This window comes from Natator depressus, chromosome 3 (genome assembly GCF_965152275.1).
Source record: "Natator depressus isolate rNatDep1 chromosome 3, rNatDep2.hap1, whole genome shotgun sequence".
Lineage (NCBI taxonomy): Eukaryota > Metazoa > Chordata > Testudines > Cheloniidae > Natator > Natator depressus.
In genome coordinates this window covers 160172904-160189427 of record NC_134236.1, presented here as the reverse complement: position 1 = coordinate 160189427, position 16524 = coordinate 160172904, and the positions used below count along the sequence as shown (strand labels likewise).

General features: G+C 46.7%; 1 protein-coding gene across 2 annotated transcripts in view; it reads left to right on the top strand.

Annotated features, from left to right (window-relative positions):
- The window catches only part of CNIH3 (cornichon family AMPA receptor auxiliary protein 3), an 83366-nt gene extending 75714 nt beyond the window's left edge, over positions 1–7652 (top strand). For both annotated transcript variants that reach the window (XM_074947105.1, XM_074947106.1), the window contains exons 5-6: positions 3296–3439; positions 5479–7652. In XM_074947105.1, coding sequence (XP_074803206.1) covers positions 3296–3439; positions 5479–5506 — 172 coding nt within the window. In that variant the 3' untranslated portion in view covers positions 5507–7652. The remainder of the gene's footprint in view (positions 1–3295; positions 3440–5478) is intronic.
- The last annotated feature ends 8872 nt before the right edge of the window (positions 7653–16524 follow it).

Sequence of the window (16524 nt, the reverse complement as noted above, 5' to 3'; positions counted from 1 at the left end):
GCTCACTCTCCTCCACCCTCACTCACTTTCACCGGGCTGGGGCAGGGGGTTGGGGTGCAGGCTCTGGGAGGGAGTTTGGGTGTGGGAGGGAGCTCCAGGCTGATGCTGGGGCAGGGGGTTGGGGTGCAGGAGGGGGTGCCAGGTGGCTCTGCATGCTGCCCCTGCCTGTAGGCACCTCCCCTGCAGGTTCCTTTGGCCGCGATTCCCCATTCCTGGCCAATGGGAGCTGCAGAGTCAGTGCTCAGGGTGGGGGCAGCGCGCGGAGACACCCTGGCTGCACCTCCACCTAGGAGCCATGGGGACATGCTGGCCACTTCCGGGAGCAGCGCAGAGCCAGGGAGCCTGCCTTAGCCCTGCTGCACCACCAGACTTTTAGTGGACTAAAATCTCCTGGATTGGCTTCAGTAGCCTCCAGGAGATCAAGCCCGATTCCAGGAGACTCCCAGCCAAAATGGGGGAGTTGGCAACCCTACTTGTGGCCAGATTCTCTGATCTTCTCGAGCCACTTTGTGCTGCTCTGCAGAGTGGCTGGATTCTGGCTGTAGCTGTCTGCAGACAAGTTTTCCATTAGTGTAAAACTGGCAGAGGCAGTGGGAGGGAGGGGGCATTGCAGGAGTGGGACGTGGTGGCATGGAGCTGCTCTATGCCTGATCTTCCACTGGTTAAGGTCACTGAGGGACATTAAGAATTAGTTGCTTAAGGTAAAGCTTCTCTTCAGCAGCTCTAATTTATGCTAGAGCCAGACAATGTAGGATCAGGGAACTGCAGCCAGCACCCTGGTAGCCAAGCCCCCAGTTCACCCTAGCAAAGAATCAGCCCTCCATCTGTCCTTAGGATAACTAAGGGACTTTAATTCCCAGTGCTGTCAGTATAGCACCTTTCAGTAGCACTACATTCCCATAAAAATTTAAAAAGACATACATAATTTTTATCTTGTCAGGGTCTCTTTATATCAGGAGGGCTAAAGAATGTAGCAGAAATCCACTGCTGTGTAGCAGTGCAAAGAGCAGTGTTATAGTGAAGAAGATAATTAGGAGTATCTTGGTGTCAAACTAAAGAGTGGTAGCTCTCTCGTAGTATTTGCTACAAAAGCTCAGTACTAATTACAAGTGGAATGGCACAGTGTATTATTCTGAGTTTAGAGTGACAATCTAATTCTCAAAAAGCTTGATGGAGCTGTGAATGTGCTTTCTCTCTGGTGGGGCTGAACACATGAAAGCTAATAGTATTTCCAACACAATTTTCGCAGAGGGGAACACCTCAAGTGTCACAAGAACAGGTGTCTGGCAAGTGTGAAAATTATATTTAATGTGCAAGGCAAAAATGTTGTTTGTGGATGGCGAGTGTTTATAGTCATGCTTTGGGGGGGAATATAGTCGATCTTTATCTGCAGAGATGTCTGTGTATGTATGCTATTACTCTTATTATTATGCCTCTAGTAAGGATCAGGGTCCATTATGCCAAGTGCTGTACAAAGACACAGGAAGATGTGGGGTGAAATCATAGCCCCAATGAAGTCAATGGAGCCAGAATTTCACCTATGGCCCCTTTTAAAGAATCTGCAGTCTATATAAAGATGAGTGAGTGTGACAAATGCTAGAAGGGAAGGAGGGAGAGAGGACATGGTTATCATTAATGAGAAGTTAAACATCTGGTTCCACAGGTTGGCTATGTGCTGGCTCTGCATCCTTTAAAAGGATGGGTGGGTTTTTAAATAAACATGTAAATATAATCAGTTACTATCCTGTATTTTTAACAGTAATAATAATACTTCATCTAAGTATCTCAAAGCATTTAACTAGAATTGATCAGGAAATTATTTTTCCCCACAAAATAATTTAGACAAAATCAATGTATTTTCTTCAACATTTTTCTTCTTTTTTTTTTGAGCTTTCATTATAAACCCAAACATTTTCAACAAATATGGAAATTTCCCTTGTGCAGAAAAGTCATTTTCCATTCAAAAATTATGCTGGTGGCAAATTTTTCAGCCATATAACAATGCAACTAAGCCATATAATACAGCCCATATGAGTAGGGCCCTACCAAATTCAAGTTCCATGTTGGTCAATTTCACGGTCATAGGATTTTAAAAATAGTAAATTTCATTATATCAGCTATTTAAATCTGAAATTGCACGGTGCTGTAATTGAAGGGGTCCCGACCCAAAAAGGAGTTGTGAGGGGGTCACAAGGTTATTGTGGGGGAGGGGGGTGGGGTACTGCTACCCTTACTTCCGTGCTGTTGCTGGTGACGGTGCTGCCTTCAGAGCTGAGCAGCTGGAGAGCGGCCACTGCTGGCCGGGAGCCCAGCAATGAAGGCAGAGCAGCTGCCAGCAGCAGCAGCATAGAAGTAAGGATGGCCTGGTATGGTTTTGCCACCCTTACTTCTGCGCTGCTGCCTTCAGAGTTGGGCCCTCAATCGTCAGCTGCCACTTTCTGGCCACCCAGCTCTGCAGGCAGCAGTACAGAAGTAAGGGTGGCATAGCAAGGTATTGTCACCGTCACTTCTACACTGCTGCTGGCGGGGCGCTGCCTTCAGAGCGGGGTGCCCGGCTCACAGCTGCCACTTTCCGTCCACCCAGCTCTGAAGGCAGCGCAGGAGTAAGGGTGGCAATACTGCGACCCCCTGCAACTCCATTTTGGGTCAGGAACCCCAATTTGAGAAATGCTGGTTTCCCCTGTGAAAACTGTTTAGTAATTGGGTAAAAACAAGCAAAAGACCAGATTTCACGATCCATGACACATTTTTCATGGCTGTGAATTTGATAGGGTCCTATATATGAGGTATGCAAGTATTATTATATTCTTTTTACAGATGGATAAACTGAAGTGCTTATTGGTTCAGAGAGAATTACCTGTTGTCATGCAGTTAGTCAGTGACGTAGCTGCTATTAGCATTCAGGAATCTTGATTACCTGTTCTGACCACTAGACAACACTGCCACTCATAACATATTAGTATTAGAGAGTAAGTCACAGTCACATAAGGAGGATGGAATGTATTATTCTAAACAGTTAATCGAACATAGGAAGTCCACAAGAATTAATTGCTACAGGGATATATGAGTAATCTATTTAGATTAGTATCAGATTTCAACAATGGCCAATGCCATATGCTTCAGAGGAAGATCTAAAACCTCCACACTGAACCTTACTGTGGATTGCTATATCATGGGAGGAGATGGGATTTATTCCTGACTCTGGCTAGTGATCTGGGACATGAGGACCTGCAACCTGTAAAAATTTGATTGAGAATATTAGTGTCGCTCCAGATGTTTTCTCTTGCTCTTTCAGGTATTTCCATTGCCCAGCGGATAGTTCAGAGCTCGCATATGATCCACCTGCAGTCATGAATGCAGACACCTTGAGTTACTGTCAGAAAGAAGCATGGTGTAAACTAGCTTTCTATCTCCTTTCCTTCTTCTACTATCTTTACTGGTAAGCTTGATCATTCCCATGTGGAAGTGGTACAGAGCTGTTTTTTATGTAAAAATTAAGCTTCCGCTACAGACCAACAAGAACAGACAACCTCATTCCCTTTTTCTGGAGAACCATTTCAGTCCCTGATTCAGGACAAGATCCCTGTTCAGAACAGCACTTAAGCATGCGTTTAAGACCCATTGAGGTCATAGGACTTAAAGTGAAGCATGTACTTACGTGCTTTCCTGAATTGGGCCCCAATGCATCCTCAAGGTTTCCAATACAGTTTCATTCAACCTTCAGTCAAACAGCTATCTCTGCTAGGAAACTAATTTTTTTTTGGTCCTTTGGATAGTCTGTTTAGATGGATGTCACTCTATATTGATATCATAGCAAATAAGTTACATCAGCTGTTAATAAGATATAATATTAGGGTCAAATCCTGCCCTATGCTTTGCGAGTTGATTCTTACCTAACACTTAAAAGAGCACTAGAAAGGGCGCTCCATGGCTGCAGGTGCATGCTTTGGTCTGCAGCAGTAAGGTGCGCTTGGCAGTACCTCTCCTGTGGCCTATCCTGAGCCAGCCTACCTTGCATTATAAAGATAGATAAGGCCTCATCTGAATGTCACTGTAGGTCAAGGAAAGACTCCAGGTCCATGGACAGCTCCACCCCACTCCTCCCCCTTACACTGTCACATTTACTAAGGGCAGAAATGCAAATGGCTGATGCAAGGAATATGCAGGGATCATGTCTAGTTAAGGAGACACCTGCATGATCCTTGCACTTTTGCTGGTAGGAGCCATGTAATTACACTAAAGCAGCTTGACAACACAAATTCATGCTTTTAATTTTAAATGAAGTTATTTTATTTTAGTTTTCCCTCTACTCCTCTCATAGCTGGGATCACGTCCGGTACCCCATCTCCAAGCACCCTTATGTTGCATAATGCTTTGTAAAGTGGGGCTTGTTCAATCAATACACTGCTGTGGGAGGCTGAATGTCCCTTCCTGATTAGCAATAGTGATAATGTAATATCTGCTCACTTGTCAATTACAGCATTATCCTGAGGTCTAAATGCTGCAGGCTGCATGTTAAAATTTGTGGCAGTTAAATTAAAAAGTAATAACTAAGAGCAAAATTGTGTGTGAGAAGGCACAAGGGTCCTGCCCCCTCTTACCCGTCTGCTCCCCTTGGCATGAGTCAGATACTGTCTGAGTGGGAAGGACAGGGATTATGCTTTGTTAGCTCTCCTGGCAGTGCTAACTTCATCCATCCCTTCCTTGGTCTGTTTGGAGAAGGCAGAGCCATAGTACCTTTTCCTTCACCCTTTTGTACTGGCCAGCAGACTAGTATCAGCTAGTTACAGTGTTTTCAGAATTCCCTGCGGGGCTCAGCCCCTTCTGAAGCGCTCATTTCTGTCATCCTAAAACATGGCCAGAAACTTACCATTGCAATCTGGCCCTAAGCAATTTAGTGTAAATTACAGAATCACCTATGCCACCCCTCCCTATATTATCAGAGATGGAGATACAATGAAGCAGGTCTGTGGTAGTATAATATGATTTCATAGTTATACAGAGTTACACTTAAGATATATGTATCCTATCCAACTGATCTCTTTATTTTTGATGTTTCCTCCATTGCATGAAGATTTTTTCTCTTAAGAAATGAAACAATACAATTTCAGTGGAAACCCTGCTTTCCCTTCTGGGAATGGCTGGCAGAAATTTCAAAGATCAAACACAATAGTAGAGTGGTTTTATTTTCTTCACTTTTCAGGCTCAGACATTGTCCATTATTAAGCTCATACACAACTTGTATGGAAAATGGCTAATGAGTTCATAGCATCTTGAGTGATTTCTGATACTAATCTTGAATCCACCGTAATTCAGTTGCTATAGAGAGATGGAAGGAACGTGAGCCAGTATGGCAAAGGAAGGCATAGGCCGTTAGAGTCAAAAATTAGGAATGGAGGGTAAAGGTTATAAAAATCAAAGTGCTCTGCATACTTCAAAGGGACGCTTTCATATTGGCTCTTTCTCTTTTGCATTCAGCATGATCTACACTTTAGTGAGCTCTTAACTCAAAAATCATCATTAAAGACTGGGAACAACAAAGGATGGAGAGCAAGGACAAGTCAGCCTACAGTGATGCTTGGTAAAAAGAATAGCAAGGAGAGGAAAGCTTTGAACCTGAGCAGTAATACAGTATATGAAAGACATATACAGTAAGAATAATGGCCAACTGCGGCTCTGGAGTACCATGGAGACTAGGCTGAGTAAACTATGCTTATCTTCTGCTTCTCCGTGTATCCCAGTCTGTGGCTGTAAAAAAAACCAAGCAAAAAATTATTACATGTGGAGGCAAAGTCAAAGAACTATCGGTATCTGATGGGAGATGCTGCTTAGTGAAATTGGTTCATCACAAACTGCTATTTCACAAGGAGCAAAGCTTCTCAGTGACTATTTTGTACTGAAGAGTGAAGGGCGAGGATCACCATCCATGGGAGTGGTGGCTAAGGATGCTGCTAATACACACGTTAAATACACAGCATTCTGAGCATGAACACTCATTGGAATCAAGGTGGGATTCATGTCAGTTATCCAAGAATGTTCATCTGACTCCAAGGAAAAAGAGTTATTGTATCTGACAATTAAGTGATTTTAATGCTTTTTTCCCCATCCATGACAAAGAAATTAATAACTTGCACTGGTAGTGCAGTGATTTCCAAAAATATACTGTTCCTGTGATTGAATATCCAGTGGTATATATTTTTATATTCCATCTGTGATGCAACAGTTTATGTATGGTACAATTATGTCTAAAATGCATTCAGTTGTGACCTAATTCTGTCAACCATCCAGTAGCATAGTTTTCCTCTTATTGGGGAAAAAAATTGTTAAAAATCACAATATTATGGAATGGTGTAACATGAATATTCTACACACCAGAATGGTGTATACAAGATATTGTACCTGTAAAGGACCAGATTATTTTAGTCTGTAATTTTCTCATGCTGTTTCATGTGTGTTGTCCAGTTTAATCTGAAATTAATGGGCTGTTTAGTGCTTGTTTCCCCACATATTGGACAAGTATTGTGAAGGACGGTCAATCCTTTTTAAAATAATTGAATGCAAAGGTTTTTGATTTTATCTTAGAATACAGGTTGATATGATGGACTGTGTATGCTTATGAATGAATAAATATATATATACACACACACAATCCAGCTATAAATATATATTAAGGTAAAATGTTTGTTTGAAACCTCTGACTAGGGTGCTGGGCTTCTGGAAAGTGTTTTACACACTGGCTATTGTACTGAAAACAAAAGGTAATGTAAACAGTAATTTAACTTCTCATCTCATTGAGAAGTCCAGCCCTATACTTCTTAAATGAAAACTGCAATGTAATACAGAGATATTCAAACTACACAATTCCAAAGAAGAGTAGGTCACTATAAAGATAATTAGTTGCCATAAATATTATTTGGCCAGATCCCATTGGCTTTACTCACACGTAACCCTTATTCTCACAAGTAATCTCCTTGACCTCAGTAGGACTGCAGGATGGGCCATTTGTCTCTACTCAAGGCAAAACTTTCAATCAAGTCAAAGGGTGAATTGTTTGAATATGGGGCCAGATTCTGGCCTTCACTAAATTTGCTTTGAACTACGCCAGAAATGCAAAGCAGATTTAAAGCTGGCCTAAGTAGCTAGCTGAGGATTTCCTTAATGTAAGGGGAAGCCTTGAGTGGCATAGGGCTGGCTACATCAGCCCTACACCACCCTGCTTGTAGCCTTAAGCATAAGAGCTGTGTCTGGTGGAGGGTGTGAGGTCAAAGGGATTTGAGGAAAGATCCCTCACAGCATCGGGCAGGATCAGCCTCCAAAGAAGCAAGAACCACATAGTAGCAAACCAGCCCTGTTTACTAAATGGAGATGCTAAAATAGTGGCAGGCATATCTGAATGCTATATTCTCTTCAAACATATACCAGATCTTTGCAGTTTTCTTGTAAAGGCAAGTTTGATTCCATAGAGTTTATCAAATGGTACAATAAGTAGAACAGATTGTTTGTTTTGTTTTTAAAGTAAAATAGCTTTGTTTTATGATAAAATGTCTCGTTACTGTAAACAATCCAGAAACTTAATCTGAATTCCTTTGTATTGTGACTGAATGGCCTAGCATCGTAACCAGTATAAGGAGCTGAGGGATGTGTGTCACAAAGGGCAAAGAATAAAAACGTTTGCAAGACTGAAATTATCTTTTTCTATGTCTAGATTTGCCAGCCTTACTTTAAGCGGGGCATCATGAGCAGAGCAAGAGACAAGAGGTCTGGGTTCTGTCCCTAACTCTCCAGTTGACCTGCTGTGTGCCCTTGGTCAAGACACTAGCTAGAGTCAAACCTGAGTCAGGGGAGTGTGTGGCAGGGCTCCATTGTCCCAGAACCTGGGCAGAAACTGACTGTGATTCTGAGAGTCACAATCTGGTTCCTGCTTCTCCTTTGCTTCAAGAGGGAAGTACTCTGTGCCAGCCCTTTGCTGGTGCTGCTTATTTCTCTCTCTGTGCTGGCTCAGCTGTGCTGGTTGGTGCATCGTGGGGGGCAGGGCATAAACTCTGCCCACTCTCTGCCCACCTTTACCTCTATTCACCCTCAGTGGCAGCAGGTTTGTATAATTTTTGGTGGTGCCCAGAATGGGTCCAAGTCCTGCCCCCTGCCACACCTGCCTTGTAAGCTGATAAGTATTTTTTTAAATAATGTAAAAATGGACTGGAAACAGTAAGTGTTTAACAGTTTCCCTATATTGCACAATATCACTATCATAAGAAAAAATTATTTAACTAAGAATATCAGCTTTATTAATATTCTTTTGAATACGGAAACAGCCAAGCACTCTAGGATCAATAACCCTCAAAAGCAAATACTTTCTAAAATTAAAACAAAATGTAGCCCCTTCTTTTGCAATGTTCTTCAGGAGCCAGCAAACAGTGTTTTCAATAGAATTTAAAAAAATAACATGGGGAACATTTTTCTGTGGGTCTGAAGGGTTTGTTTTTATAAAGCTAATTTTTTAGATAAAGTAGAGTTGTCACCATACTAAGGGCTTGTCCACACTGGAGTTTCATACTGAGATAAACTGTGCCAGCACAAGTCAGGGTTAACTGGGCATGGATTGTCTACACTAGGGGCTTACACAAATGCAGCTATGCTGGTGTAAAATAACCCCAGTGCAGACAAGGCCTACAAGTCAGACAGTCTAGCACCCACAGCAACTCACACCTAAGAATCACTTATAAAGGACAAAGGAAAGAAATGCCAACTCCAAAGCAAAGAATGGGACCAGGGATGAGGGGTTCACAGTGCAGGAGGGGGCTTAGGGCTGGGGCAGAGGGTTGGCATGCGGGGGGGGGGGTGAGGGCGCTGGCTGGGGGTGCAGGCTCTGGGGTGGGGCTGGGGATGAGGGGTTTGGGGTATGGGAGGGGCTCAGGGCTAGGGCAGAGGGTTGGGTGCGGAGGGAGGTCTGCGTGGTGGGGAGGGGTTGAGGGGTACATGGTGCAGGAAGGGGCTCAGGGCTGGGGCAGAGGGTTGGGGTCAGGGGGTGAGGGCTCTGGCTGGGGGTGCGGGCTCTGGAGTGGGGCTGGGCCAGGGATGAGTTCAAACGTTGGGGTGCAGCAGGCAGGCTGCCTTGGGGCTGGGGCCAGAGAGGAGGACCCCCCCCCAGCCCTCTCCCCACCGGCAGCAGCAGAGCTCCGGCCGGAGCTCCGGCCGGGGAAGGCCCCCCCTCGGGCATGACACACCCCAACTCCAGGATGCTGCCAGGAGGTCTCGGAGTTGCCTGCAGGGGGCGGGGGAGGCTGCCATGCCGCTGCGCCTCCTCCCCTCCTCCCCTCTGCAGGCGCAGCAGTCAGCCTGCCGCCGCCGGCACCGCTCCCTTAGTCAGCAGCGGCCGGCGAGAGAGTGCAGTGCGGAGCCTCAGGGCGTGCAGCTCCCGCTGCCCAGGGCACAGGTGAGGCAGGGTCCAGGGATGCTCGGGAGTGGCACGCTGAGTCAGCAGGCGGAGCAGAAGGAGAGACCCGGCCCCGAACATTGGTGGAGCCGGGCCCCCAGGGCCCTGAATTTGCTGGAGCACGGGCCCATACAACTTGCTGCCCCTGCTCACCCTCTCTGCCCATCAGTGTGGGAAGGTAAATAACAGCTGGGCACCAGCTTCCCTCCCATTGCACAGACTCTGGTGATGCAAGTAGCCCAATCAGGGAAACAAAAAGGTTCCTTATGCCCCCTTATTCCTCTGAATGCGTGTATAGCCCAACACATGACTGAGCCATTAACCTTTCAGTGCCTCTGTGTCCTCACCCATAACATGGGGATAGTGGTACCTACCTTGTGACAGTGCTTAGAGCTCTGGATGAAAGATGCGTTAGAGGCTCAAGGTTTTCATATATAACATGTTCTTTGTTTATGGGAGATGAATATTTCTAAAGGAAGGAGGTAAGAGATGGAAATGAACCAAGTGTGGGGAAAACAAACCTGAAGGAGGTGCCGGTACATGGAATCTATCTAGATAGTTTGGGTTCGTTGAGATCCCCAAAGAGTGGGCTTACTGACATGGCCACACGGTACCCTGGCCTTGTAGCTGCCTTTTCATGCAGTTGTGCTTAGCTGAAAAGGCAGCCCTGGGAAGGAGCTTTCTATTCTCCAGCCTTACGCCATTCTATTTTTAGTCACAATCATTGCAATGACATTGAATAAACTTGTCACTGTTCTGACTGTTTTGGTCTCAAATACAACAAATTAATGTTGATAGCAAAGTGCTTTGACTACACATAATTAACTGCATTTAGGCTATCATTACTTATGTCTGTTTCATCTATTTCCTTGGGCCCCTAACCCCCTTGTACAAAGCCTACGTAGCTGGAGAAGGAATCCGCCAGGCCCCCAAAGTCACGTAGAAACTACACCAACCCCAAGGCTATTGTAAACCCCCACTGCTAATGGGGAGGGGGATGACTGCTAATGAATCAGCATAGTCGCTAACAAAGTCATTGCTCCTGCTCCCTTCTCCCTCCCCTACACCTTAATATGCAGGGATGCGAGTCTGGAATCCAGCATGCAGAGATGTGCATTTCCCTTGTGGAGTCCAGAAATCCTGCTTCCACTCTCCAGCAGCAGAACCACTCTGGTTTCTTCACTTCTAGCAACCCTTGACTTTTGCTCAGAAGGCCTAATCCAAAATCCATTGGAGTCAGCGGACGTTCTTCCATTGACTTCAGTGGACTTTGGAGCTGGACTATAGATTGCTATAGAAGTGTGGGAGTATTCCCACTGCAAAGCCGTTACTGTGTCCCATCTGTGCAGGACTGAACGTTGCATCAATGATCTGAGTCATATTACTGCTCTGGTGAGTTATTCAGTCACTCGTTACTTGTGAAAATGCTGCTATATATTGTAGTCTGTGTTTCACTGGGATTAACTAAGGCTAAACACCAGGAATATTTTACAACATACATGCAATGAAAGTAGTCGGTTTTTTTACAGTTAAACTGCAGGTGTGTGAGTAATTAACTTTTCTCCATCCAAATACTATACATATGTAGCCTGATCCTGTGAGCTGCTGAGCATCCTAAACTACCAATGAATTCTTTAGGCAGATGGGGTGCTCAGCATCTTTTAGTATCAGGCCCACCGTGTGTAGCTGCTTTAGGAAGGCAGAGGAAGAGACAGAGGGGTCACGGGGTACTGTAGCACTGGAGTGTATTTTCCTTTGCATGGAAATATGGTCAACTAGTAAGAGATAAAAACTAATCAACTGGTTTAAAAAAACCCAAATATTTAAAGGCATTTTATTTTTCTGCATTGACCCTAATATCAGCATTTATAGTAATACCGTATACATTCTTCAATCAGCTACTTAAACATAGTGGGGGAAAGATAGGGCCAAATTCTGTTATCCAGCACAAGGCCAGAGTTCATGGAGTTTTCTGCAGGAGAGGGGATACTGGCCCCATGGTAGGGGGAACAACAACCAACTGACTATCCATATGTAGAGTGGTAGCTTTAATCTGGTTAAGTATAAATTTACAAGCATTAATCCACTGATCCTTAAGAGTAACCTCATGACTTTAATACATGGCTCCAACAAAATCCATTATGGTTTCTGGGAACTCTGCTTGAAAAAATGTGTCCAGATTATACCATAGAGAGACAGTGGAGTAATTCATACACCAGTGCAAAATGAATGTAAAATGCTACCAAACTGACATTTTCCACTCCTACCTGAAATAAAGTTTTACCACCACTTTTCACAAGTGTAAAAAATCTACACAAAGTGAAAGGCAGAGGATAATCAGGCTGCCAGTGTTGGTTAAAAACTCTGCAGTGCGGATCAGAGAGGAGCATTTTGACCGTAGTTGTTTACTGTTGTACAATATCATTTCTGTTTCTCTTGCAGTGTTATTGACAACTCTGCAGGGGATGGGGTGGGGGGGAATATGGAGTTAAAAGTAAATATTCACTTAAAAAATGAAGTTCAAATTTATTGAAATGAGTATTTAAAATCCATTTAGTTACTTTAAAACACACGCTGGATATATTTTCACATAAACCTTAACGGATTCTTTGATTGTGAATTACACAATCCAGCAAATGGAAGAATGGATATTTTAACAAAGCTCCATGGAGTGTAGGATTCATAAAGGCTTATGCGCTTGGCAACATTCAGGGCACACCCGGAGTGTTGTGTAGGAGTAGTGCACACACTGCTCCATCCAAGGGCATCAACCTTGGAATCTCGCCAAGATGATATGAACCGTGGGAAGCCTCCCAGGACTGGGCTCAAGGCCCGAGAGCAAGGAATGCGGTAGATAGAAATTGGTAAATAAGAATGTTAAACAAAGCCAGTGTATTCCTTTTATCTGTTGGAGAATGTAATGCGCGGGGGGAGAGAGAGAATAAAGGGGAAGGTGGAAAGCTGACAGGGAGAAGCCCGTTAGCAGAGACCAGCCTGCTTGCTTGCTAAAAGCTGTGTTCTGTCTTGTCATTGAACCGCCACAACTGGCGCCCAAACGTGGGGCCCTCAGCACTCACCTCGCCCGGCAAGGGTTTCAGACGCGTCACTCATCCGCTTCGTGGATCCCGGTGAGTATTTTTCATTGTGGTAAGTATGGGAAGCTCCCTCTCTGCTTTGCAAGTGCAACACCGCAATGAGCTACAGTATTTGCTGCGTAAGGCTCAGCATGACTGCCCCACTCGAGAACTCACTCTCCTGCTACAGGAGGTGAGTGCCCAATGCCCGTGGTACCCTGAAGCCAGAATCCTTAAGCTAGCGGACTGGGAGCGGTTGGGCCAGACATTGCACAAAGAGCCTCGGGCACCCGTGCAGGCTTTACATGCCTGGCACCTCTGCCGCGACGCGATACAGCGTGTTGCCTCGGACAGGCCCTCCTTCGCGAGGCTGGTGATCTCGCCACACCCGTCCGCTCCTGCAGTCATCCCCCCTCCTGACGATGCGACACAGTGTGTCGCCTCAGAACGACCCTCTCCCGCGCCAACAGAGGGGCTGCCGATCCCGCCACCCCCGTCCGCTCCTGCAACCATCCCTCCCCCTGCTTCGCCCCCAGTGCCTCTATTACCACCGCCTCCCTGGCCTTCCCCACTGGAGCTGGTGTGTGATCGCCCTCCGCTCGTGGGGCCCCATGCTCCGGGGCCCCCCGGGGGGTCGTCTGCGTCTGCTCAGGGGCTTTCGCTGGTGCAACAAATGGTTCACGCAGCGAGGACTCGCTCAGATATTACAGTAGAGGAGCTGGCTGATCTGGTCTCAGTTTGTCCGGTGACCTGGCAGGATGATGGCCAGGGCAACCAGGTTGCAAACTGGGTCAGTTTGCCTTACTCGGTGATCAGAGAGGTAAAGAAAGCGATTCGCGAGTTCGGCCTGACTAGCACGTATGTGCGTGGTCTCATTGAAGGGCTAGGTACTGGGTACACCCTGATCCCTGAAGACTGGAAGGCGCTGTTGCGCATGATGCTGACACCTAGTCAGTATGTTATTTGGCTTAGTGAGTATCGGCAGATGACGGAACGCCAAGCCCAGGTATATAGAGAGCAAGGTATCATTTATGAGCACTTGGCAGGGGAGGGCCAGTTTGCTACTGTTCAGCTGCAGTCTCAACTCCCTCAGGCCGTCTTCCCCATTATTTCCACCTGCGCCCAGCATGCTTTCCGGAAGGTCCCAGATTCAGGCAAGCCTACCAAAAGCTTTGCCAGTATCCGTCAGGGTGCATCAGAGTCCTTTATGGATTTTACCAACAGATTGCAGGAGGCTATCCTCCGACAGGTGGATAGCCCTGCAGCGGCTCAGGAGATCCTGCTAAAAATGGCGGTTGAAAATGCAAACGAGGATTGCCGCCGTGCTCTCCAGGTGGCACAAGCCTCTGGAATTTTAGAGCTGTCGGACATGCTGCGGGCGTGCCAAAACATCGGAACCCAAGCACATAAAGCTGGAGTTCTGGCCGCCGCCCTGCGGAAAAGTGGGAAGGAGGGGAAGCGTTGTTACTGCTGTGGTAAGGAGGGTCACTTTCAGCGGGAGTGCCGCTCATCGACGGTGCCTGCCCGCCCCTCAAAGAAGTGCCCCAAGTGTCAGAAGGGCTATCACTGGGCTAATCAGTGTCGTAGCGGGTCGGGAAACCGCACGACGGGTCCCCCCCGAACCCAGGGCCAAACGGGGGTGTTTCCCACTCAGACAACTGTTCCTCTGCCTTACAATCCATAGATTCCATGAGGGCGGCGACTGCCAGAAGTGCAGGGCTTGATTTGATTATGCAGGAGGACGCTGATTTTCAGTTGCCGGGGGAGGTCTGCGCCATACCTACGCAGGTGACGGGACCTCTCCCTGCCGGATTTGTGGGTCTGGTTCTCCCTCGCTCACACGCTGGGAAACAGGGCTTTTTTTGTCATTCCCGGGGTCATTGACGCCGATTACACCGGCATTATTAAGGTTCAGGTATGGACCCATCTTCCGCAGTCGCTCCCGCGTGGACGGTCAATTGCACAATTGATTTTAGTCCCCTATCAGGTGCCAGCCGCAGAGGATCGAGCCCGGGGCGGAGGCGGCTTTGGATCGACACTGGCTCAGTCGCCGTCTCACAACATGTCCTCTCCACTTGTTGCTCTGACACTGTCGGTCCGCCCCTCAAAACCTCAGTTAACACTTCTTTTAAATAATGTTCCTTTTACAGGGTTGGTGGACACTGGAGCTGACGTTACGGTGATTCGTGATCCGGAGTGGCCAGTCGGTTGGCCAACAGTTCCTTCTAAAGAGTTGTGGGGGATCGGGGGTAGCAAACCCGGGCGCCAAAGTTTGTCTTGGGTCACGGTCTCTAAACCAGGAGGCCGTGCCCTTGCTACAATCCACCCTTTTGTACTCCCTTGTCCACCTCAATATTTGGGGCCGTGATTTACTTACAAAGCTGGACACCACCCTTGATATTAATATATAATGGCCCAAAATCCTCCCTCACCCACCTTGCCATCCGCATTACCATTGGTATGGCAATCCTTAGAGCCCGTATGGATTGACCAGTGGCCCCTCCCTCTAGAAAAGCTGAAAGCGCTTCATTCGCTTGTACAACAATATTTGCATGCCCAGCGCTTGGAGAGCTTTACTAGTCCTTGGAACTAGCTGCTGTTATTTTGGTCTTTCAACTTTTTGCTGATTGTCCCTTTAATTTGATCGTGGACACGCATTATGTTTATCAGGTAATTGATCAGTTACCCCTTGCCCTCATTACCCCTCTGGTCGATGCGGACCTCCTTCGCCTGTTTCTGTCCTTACAGTATCTCCTCACCACTCATAATTTCCCTTATTTTGTTGCTCATATTTGCAGTCATACCCCTCTGCCTGGGCTACTCATTGAAGGCAATGCGCGTGCTGATCACGCGTTACTTGGTCAGGTAAATTCCCTTTTTTCTGACCCCACTGAAAGCCATGCCTTTTTTCATCAGTCTGCCTCTGTTTTGGCCCGACAGTTTCATATTCCTGCTGATCATGCACGTTTTATTGTTCGTTCCTGCCCCCACTGTGCTGCTGCTGCCCCTACCTTTTCTTATGCCGTTAACCCTAGAGGTACTGCAGCGAATCAGCTGTGGCAAATGGATGTCACTCACGTGCCACAATTCTGCCCCTATTCGTTTTTACATGTTTTTATTGATACCTATTCGGGATTCCTTTGGGCGACCCCACAGCGTGGGGAAGCCACTCCCAAAGTTATTCACCATTTGCTAGCCTGTTTTGCTCTTATGGGTCACCCGAGCCAGATAAAAATGGATAATGCCCCAGCCTATTGCTCCACAGCACTTTTCACCTTTTGTGCCCAATGGGACGTCCGTCTCAAACACGGGATCCCTTATAATTCCACAGGCCAAGCTATTGTTGAACATGCAAATCGCACGCTAAAAACCTTGCTCGACAAACAATTAAAACAAGGGGAGCTGCGTCTCTGAACCTTAGGAGACATTCAGCAACAACTGCATATCCTTTTGTTTACTTTAAATAATTTAACGCTGAACACAGATCAGCAGACCTCCGCGGATCGGCATTTTCACAAATGGAAAGACCGCGTGTCTATTACCATCAGCTGCCCGATCCGCAATGGCTGGGCCCAGTGCCTTTAATCACTTGGGGTTGGGGATATGCTGCTGTGTTTCTCCCTGCAGGACCGTTGTGGGTTCCAGCCGGTGTGTGCGACCGGCACTGAAACAGCATGGCTGGGCACCAGGGGCTGTCGAACCCCATACCGTAGTTTCAGCTGACCTTGGAGGAGAACGCGGTGTCTCCCAGGTCGACAACGGCGGGACGGAAACAGAAGAGGCATAGCGTCCCAAGCCAGCCCGTGACATGGGGAGCAGTAAAAGCATTGGTCGCCGCAGCTCAACGAAGACTGGCAGCAAACCAACAGCCAGAGACTCCTGAGACTTTGTTTGTGGCAATTCTCACCCAAATTACTGCTAATTCTGTACTGATTGTGTGCCTTTTGTGCCTGCTATTTCCTGTAGGGGTTGATTCGGGAGCGCTTTCTCCGTTACGGGCCCGAATGACATATAACC